At 55.6% G+C, this 7,715-nt stretch overlaps 1 protein-coding gene across 5 annotated transcripts in view; it reads right to left on the bottom strand.

The window, feature by feature from the left end:
* Nucleotides 1–802: 802 nt before the first annotated feature.
* The window catches only part of CD276 (CD276 molecule), a 29,254-nt gene continuing 22,341 nt past the window's right edge, over nucleotides 803–7,715 (bottom strand). For all 5 annotated transcript variants that reach the window (XM_087428679.1, XM_087428677.1, XM_087428680.1 and 2 more), the window contains 4 exons: nucleotides 6,800–6,934; nucleotides 5,706–5,747; nucleotides 4,199–4,234; nucleotides 803–2,270 (listed from right to left, as the gene is read on the bottom strand). In XM_087428679.1, coding sequence (XP_087284805.1) covers nucleotides 2,248–2,270; nucleotides 4,199–4,234; nucleotides 5,706–5,747; nucleotides 6,800–6,934 — 236 coding nt within the window. In that variant the 3' untranslated portion in view covers nucleotides 803–2,247. The remainder of the gene's footprint in view (nucleotides 2,271–4,198; nucleotides 4,235–5,705; nucleotides 5,748–6,799; nucleotides 6,935–7,715) is intronic.

Here is a 7,715-nt window from a genome sequence, read left to right as displayed (position 1 = left end):
CTACTTGACAGAGAAGGAAATGAGAGTTCAGAGGATGAAGGACTCGGTCACAAGTTAGTAGTGGAGCCAAGAACAAAGGTGCAGTGTCCTGGCCCCCAGCCCCGGCTCCCCCTGCCGCCCCAGGGCCTGCCAAGCCCGGGACTGGTTGGCTTGTCAGGTGCTGAGACCCTGCCGCCAGGGGGCAAGTGAGCACAGTACGCTGAGGGCTCCCACATCCCCGAACCCCATTCTTTGGAAACATGTTTGCCTGCCGCATTCACCCCCTCTTCTCAGTCTTTGGAGGTGGAAGGTGGTGAAACCCTCAGGCCCATTTTTCATATAAGAAAAGTAAGGTCCAGAGAAGCTAAATGCCCTGCTCAGGGCCACAGGGCAGAAGGAGGTCCTGGACCTGGACCTCTGACTCAGAACGAGTGCCCATTCCACTGGGTCAGCCAGGAACAGCATGCAGAACTCCTTTCCCGGTCTCAGCTTCCTCATCTGTAAAATGGGGGCCTCAGGGGAGGCCCCAAACAAGCCTAGGGTCCGAGTCTTCTGAGACAGAGAAATTAAGTGATGTTCCCAGGAGTGAGTGGAGCTCCACACAGTAGCCAAAGCCTGGCTTTCTGGACAGCCAACTTCACCTTACCAAGGGGGAAGCTAAGGCCAGGGAGGGGGCCACACGGCCATGGAGACCCAGTGATTTACAGACAGTGAGAGAAGGAGATCCAGGCATCCCTACCCCGGCCTCAACTGTCCAGGAGGGAATCCCTCTTGCCGAGTCCTGATGCCCGGCCTGTTTCCACATACTCTGCAGAGAAAAAACTTTCTACGAAGGCATTTATTTTTCCCAAATACACCCGCAGTTAACAAAATTCCTCAGAGTCCCACATTTAAATTAGAAATCCCCATGTCTTCCATTCCTGGCGAAGGGAGACAGGTCAGCAAGAGAACACCAGAAGGTCACTCTGCCAGACGCTGGGGGCCGGCTGGAGACAAGCTGGGAACTGTCTGCCCCAGCCTCAGAGTAGCACCATGGGGGAGGGGTGGCTATGTCCCTGCCCCCAGGCTCCAGCCCACGAGGAGAGGCCCCAGGTGTCCCCTAGGCTTCACTCTCCAGATCTGGTGGGCCTTGGCCACCTGCTCACCCCTGGAAAGACACTTTGGAAACCATCAGATTCTCCACTTGCGGCGAGAGGCTCCGTCCTTCTCTCCAGGATCCTGCCCCCGCCCTCTGCTCTGGGTAAGGATTAGGGATGGATGGGGGTGAGGTATCCAGGGAGCTGTGGGCACAGAGGAGTACAGTAGGGAGCAAGGCAGGAGCGCCCTCTGAACCGCTGTTTCCGCACGGGTTTCCCAGCTGAAGGGCGAGCTGCTTGAGGGAGGGGCTCATCTTCTCACACTCCTAACGCAGCGCTGACACACCACGGATGCTCAGGGAACATTACTTGAAGGGACACATGAAAGGCAGGAAAAGCAGACGGACAGAAGCTGACCCCCAGGGGGCCCATGCAGCAGCCCAGAGACCCAGTGTGACCAGCACATGCTTCCCTTGGGGAGGGTGGGCGGTGGGGGGGCTCACGGGCACAGCCCAGAGCACCATGGAAGAGACTGGGCCAGGGAGGTGGGTACGTGTTCCAGCACGTGCACCTGCGTGTCTGCATGCCCGGGGGAGGTGGCTGTCTTCACATAGACATGCCCGGGGGAGGGAAAAGGCCAACACTGGGCCCAGAGCAGGAGGACACCCCTCTGGACTCAAGGAGATGCTGAGGCTGCAGTACCCCTGTCTGAGGAGATGGGATTACAGGCAGATGCGAGCAAGGCCAAGAAGTGATAACTAGTGTATCAGGATCACTGGAGAAACACGGCAAGGGGGAACTGTGTGTCATGTCTTTGGAGAAATAAGGCAGAGGGTCGGTGTCCTTTGGAGAAAAAAGGCAGCCAGATGGTCCGTGTAGCATATCCATTGGAGAAATAAGGTGGTGGGGTGGTCTGTGTCTTGTGTCCATAAGAAATAAGGCAGCAGGCTGATTTATGCATCGTGTCACGGAGAAATAAGGTAGCAGGATGACTTGGGAATCGTGTCCATTGGAGAAATAAGGCTGCAGGGTGGTCTGTGTGTCGTGTCCTTTGCAGAATGAGTAGACCCACCAGAGTGGGAGCCAACTGTTGGGGGCAGGGAAGCCCCAGCCCAGGGCTCACACTGAGGCCCCAGTGCAGCCAGAGGTGGGAGACCCCAGGACAGGGGCAGCAGCTCCCTGGTCCTTGTGGTCATGCTATTTCTTGTCCATCATCTGCATTTCATGATGAGAAGAAACAAAGGGGGAAAAAAGCATTAAATGCCAGGGGTTCTGCTCTTGGGGGTGTGCCAGAACCCCAGGCATGTGGCATTCTCCAGGCAGAGAGGATGTGTGAGAGGGGCCACAGCAGTCCCACGTGTAGCCCCTGAGTCCTGTGCTAAGCACTGCCATCGAGGCCCAGACAGACACAAACTCAGGAGCTGGGCGTCAGACAGACCACAAAGGCACCTGAGGGGGACGGCCCAATCCTCTCAGTCCCCGTGGGTCCACCCGCCAGACACACTTCCCTCCCACTGGCCCCTCTGCCTGGCACACTTTTCCCTTCCCATCTCCCCTGCCTGTCCATCCCATCCATCGTCCCCCGCCTGGCCCACTTCCCTCCGCTAGCAGGAAACCCCTCCCAACTTCCCCTTCCTATATTGATTTCCCCAAGAGCGATGCTGTGAGGAACTCCTTCCCTCTGGCTTCTTGTCTCCTCATGGAGGGGCCCCCAGCGGATTCACACCCCAGCCTCCTCCACTCCCTGCCTGAATGGAGAGTGCAGAAGGAGGACCCGGGCATGTGTGACCCCACTCCCCACTCTCCCATTCTTCGGGCGCTGTCTGCCCAGGAAGAGTGGTTCTCCCTCCTGGGCGCTGCCTCTGAGCTCATCCAGCGTGGCCAGAGACTGGGGGCCAGGCTGCCCGCCTGGGGAGCAGGATCGGGAGCCCACTGTTCTGCACACACATTCTCCAGCAGCTCTCTTCTGAAACCAAGCTGACATTTTGATCTCCATCTGCTCCATCCTTCTTGCCTCATTTGGTTCAGAACAACAGGGAGGCGGATAATTTATCTCCATCCCTCCAGACCCCAATATAGGTCTCCACTACTGCCACGGAACATTCTATGGCATTCAGAAGGACTTGCTTTACTTGCACTTCTGCATTTGGCACCTTGCCTAATCCTCACAATCGTCTGGAAACTGCTCCTAGAAGGTCATGGGCAGAGACCAGAACGAAGGTCTCCCTTTCCAACCCAGGGGGCTCGCTCTTCTGCACGAAGCTGCCCTTCTGAAGACCTCTTACTGCTGTTCGTGAAAGTCTGAGTCTGTCACCCAGCTTTTTATCATATACTTTGCGCAGGTTTCTGAGGGCCCCACTGCCTCCCGCCTCTGGGAGCTTCCTGAGGGCAGGGCCTATATCCTTCCCTCCTCCCCACAGGAAAGCTAAATGCAGGGATGAGCATTCAGAAACTTGGTGAAAGTTTATTTCCTAACAAGGACACCAAAGCAGCCTGAAAAAGATTTACATTTCCATAACCTTTAGCAACCAACTTGGACTTTCTAGGTGGAAGCCACTGATATCCAGTGGCAAGTCTGCATCACGGAGTATTTTGTTCAAAATACAGACACACACAGGCAGATACACATGTATTTCCACACAACACACATACACATTTCCTAGCCTCCCTCGAGTTAGGAGTCGTGTGACTAGGTTCTGACCAACGGATGTAAACAGGAGGGGCATCAGCTATTTCTAGTCAAGCCCTAGAAAAAACACACCTCCCTCTCCTCCTTCCCGTCTGGAGGGGGCGTGGAGCTGGAGGCGCCACCTTGGCCTGGGGGATGGAAGCTTTGAGTGGAAGAGGGCGGCAACCAGGTAAATGGACCCTGGCTCCAGGACATCAGTGGCCTTAAGACCACCTGTGCTTACACTGTCACAGGAGAGAAATCAACTCCTGCCCTGGTTAAGCCTCTGTCCTATCTGCAGCCTCTTAAAGCAGCTGGGACTTTGGTCACTCCACCCTCTGCCCCTTCACCAGGGGGGAGTTGAGTCTGCTCTTCTGCAGGGAGCCTCAGGTCTGCAGGGAAGGGTATGACCACCTCCCGCCTCCTCCACACAGACGCACAGACACAGACACACTCTCAAGCGCCACGTCTTTACCTTCTTTGTTTGCAGAGTGTTTCAGAGGCCGCAGGGCTGCAAGAAAGGAAGGAGTACACGGTGAGGGGGGAACCGTGGAAGGTGGTGGCGTGGGGGGTCAGGCAGAGGGACAGGAGCTGGGAGGAAGTGGGGGCTAGCAGGACTGGGTGACGAGGCCAGGGAAGAAGTCGGGAAGGTGAGGGCAACAGCCAGCTCCAGGGAAGGAGGCTGAGGCTGCTGTCCAAGTCCCAGCTCCACTCTGTGGCCTGTCACTCCCCTCTCTGGGCCTCAATTTTCTGCATCTACACAATGGGAACCACTACCCCGCTCTCCAGTGAGCTAGGGATGCGGCATGCACTGAGTCTGCTCTAAGACAAGGGGGAAGTAAGGAGCTAAGAGAGGCTGCAGACCTCCCCAGGTGGGCCGGGATCATGCAGAACTCAGACTGACCAATCTCTAAGCCCTGCTCTTCTCCCCACTCCCTCTCTTCTGCCAACTACATCTGCCTCTGGGCACGAAAAATGAGGCCTGATCCCAGGGCTGTCTCCACACCCACCACACCCAACACCTAAGGCAGAGAATTAATTGGCATAATTTACAGCAGTCCCCAGGTGTCATCTCCTGCCCTTCCTTCCCTTCTTTCTGGGGGGTGGGGAGGTGTCAGCGTCAACTGACACCATCCCAAATGGCTCAGCAGGAACCTACCTCTCCCAGCCCCGGAGCCCAGGAAGGGAGGGCAGCAAGGCCTCCAGTGGCCACAGGACACCAGTGCCTCAGCACCCACCCCATGCTGGGCTCCAGGTTTGTGTCCCCAAAACACTAGGCCCTTTGCAAACCCCCTTCCTATCCAGTCACTGGAGAGAGCTTCAAAACAGCCATCCAGGCAGGGCCAGGATGACACCTGACAGATGGGAAACCGAAGCCCAGAGGAGCAAAGCCCTTTGACCCAAGTTACAGAGCCTCTGACTGGAATGGGACTGCCTTAAACTGTCTGCTGATAACAGGACGCCAAGGGACTGAGCACTTCATAGGTACCAGGGATGGTACTAGGCCTTTTGTATACATTTTCTCATTTAATTTAACCCACACAACCTATAAAGGTAGGCAGTTATTATGAGGAAACTGAGGCCCAGAGAAGGAAAGTGACTTGCTCAAGGCCACTCAGCTTATATGAGCTGGACAGGAACTTATCCCAGACCATGCTGTCTCCTGAGGCCTCACTTCCCACTAGGGAGCCAGCGGACCCCACAGTGCAGGGTCCCTCAGGGCGGAGCCAGCCCAGGTGGACAGGTAAAGGCAGGCAGGAGAAATGGAGCCACATCTGGGAGAGAATTGGGCAATCGGCCTCTGGACCTAACAATGAGCCAACACCAGACGCACCCGGCCTGGGATGCCTCAGCGCCCAGGACACACTTCATTCAAATCTTCAAGTAACTGGGCTCCTCCAGATCCTGGAGTCCTCCACCACCCCTGTTCCTGTGTCTTTCCCTCAGCCAACAAGGTAGGGCAGCTCCAAGCTCAGACTTACCCGTCTTGGCTCCTTCTCCCTCCCCATCCTGGTCCTCAGCTCCTGGAAGAGTGAATGAAAAACTTTCTCAGCCTCACCTTTGCCGTTGCACTTCCCCACCTGGGAGTGCAGGAGGCAGGTAAATGGGGCTGAGCAGGCCTGCCCCGCAGTCCAAACGCTGGACAAAGGGTCGGGGCCTGAGACCAATGCAGAGCAGAGCAGAGTCTGTGGCAGGACGAAAGGGCTCCCAGCCTGGAGCTCACCCCTCACCCTTCCACACACCCCATTCCCTCCTCCATCCACTCACCCACCAACCCATCAACCACCACCCTCCATCATGCACACCCACCCATCTGTCTGTCACTCATCCTTCCACCAGCCCACCCAGCCACCTCGCTGTCAACTGGCCAGTCTCTTCTCCATTCACATATGCGCTCTCCTTCCTGACACCTAGTCGTGTCCCATCTCTCACCACCTACTTTCATGCTTACCCATGAAAACCTATGTTTACCCACGTACCACCCACCAGGGTCCACTCACCCACCCACGTCTCACCAGAGTGAACTTACTCACCTAAGGAGGTCAAACCACCTATCTACCAACGTCAGCTCACCACCTACCACTCACCAAAGTTGACTCATACGGACCCTAGCCCAGTAAACGGCAGCAGCTTCAGACTCTCGGCTCTGAGGCAGGCCCACCCTCTCACGGTGACACACAAACCCCTGAAGCTTTACACTTGTGCTGCTACATTCTCATGCTCTGAACCTGCACTCTCACCACACAGTCACGTGACTTACACGCTCACAGTCACACTTGTGTGCACAGACACATTCATCCCTCATCACACTTCAGTTTTACACATCCACCACTCACTTCCAGTCACACTCATAACCACACTGATCCTGCCCTATTTGCACATTCACAGGCAGGCTCACACTTGTTCACACACACAACACATATGCAGCCTCAAGACCACACACACACGATTTAGCCCTATTTGCACATCCACACTCATTCTGTCACTGGAAAGTGACACTCATGTTGATGTCATGGACACACAACATACCCAAAGCCGCATACATGTGCACACACATACACCCCCCACCACTCACCTGCATTCTCCTCCTCACAGCTCTGTTTGATCTTTCTCCAGCACACGAAGGCCAGGGCCACCAGCAGTGCGACGAGACAGACAGAGAGCCCCACTGTCACCCACAGGGCCTCAGGGGGGAATGTCATGGGCTGCCCTGGGAGGGGAAGTGGGGAGAATGGGGAGAGACTATCATGCCTGGCCTCCACAGCCCTGGGGACAGTACCCTCTGACTCCAAGGTGTGAGTGGGGTCTCCCAGCCTCGCTGGGCCCCAACACTAAGAAGAGAGCTCACTTAAGTTCCCAAGCCCCTTCTCTGCTCATCCATATACCCTCCAAACCCTGACACAGCCATGGCTGGTGTAGACATGCCTCAGCCTGGGAGGGTTGAAGAGTCTGCATTTGATGATGCTCAAGAATCTTCTATGGCTCCCTACTGACACAAGAATAATGCTTCAATCTTCTCAGGATGATTCAAGGACCTTTATAATCTGGTTGCTACTTACCCTCCCCCAGCCTTTCTTTCTAATTCCACTACAGGAAGCTCTGCTCCCGCCAAACTGGTGTCCTAACCATTCTCTGCAGAGACAACTGGATCCTTCCACACCATTGCTGTCAGTTTCCCCTACCTAAAAAGTACTCCCAAACTCTCCACCTGGCTTAAGAGTCACCTCCTTGGGAGGCCCTCCCTGACTACTCCAGCCCCACCTGATGATATTCCCCCTCCTACAGATCAGGAGTTGGCAAACTGCAGCCTGCCTGCGGGCCAGATCTGGCCTGTGGCCTGTTTTTGTACAGCCCTTGAGCTGGTAATAGTTTTTACATTTGTAAAGGGTTACAAAACAAAGGAAAAGGAGGAGCAGAAGAAGAAGGAAAAGAAGCAGAGCAGCAACAGAGATGGCATGTGGCCCACAAAGCCTACAATATCTACAATCCAG

Source organism: Ceratotherium simum, chromosome 3 (assembly GCF_057802395.1).
Source record: "Ceratotherium simum simum isolate JZ-2026a chromosome 3, ASM5780239v1, whole genome shotgun sequence".
Lineage (NCBI taxonomy): Eukaryota > Metazoa > Chordata > Mammalia > Perissodactyla > Rhinocerotidae > Ceratotherium > Ceratotherium simum.
The sequence above is the reverse complement of the archived record's forward strand: the minus strand, read 5'-3'. Positions and strand labels throughout refer to the sequence as shown.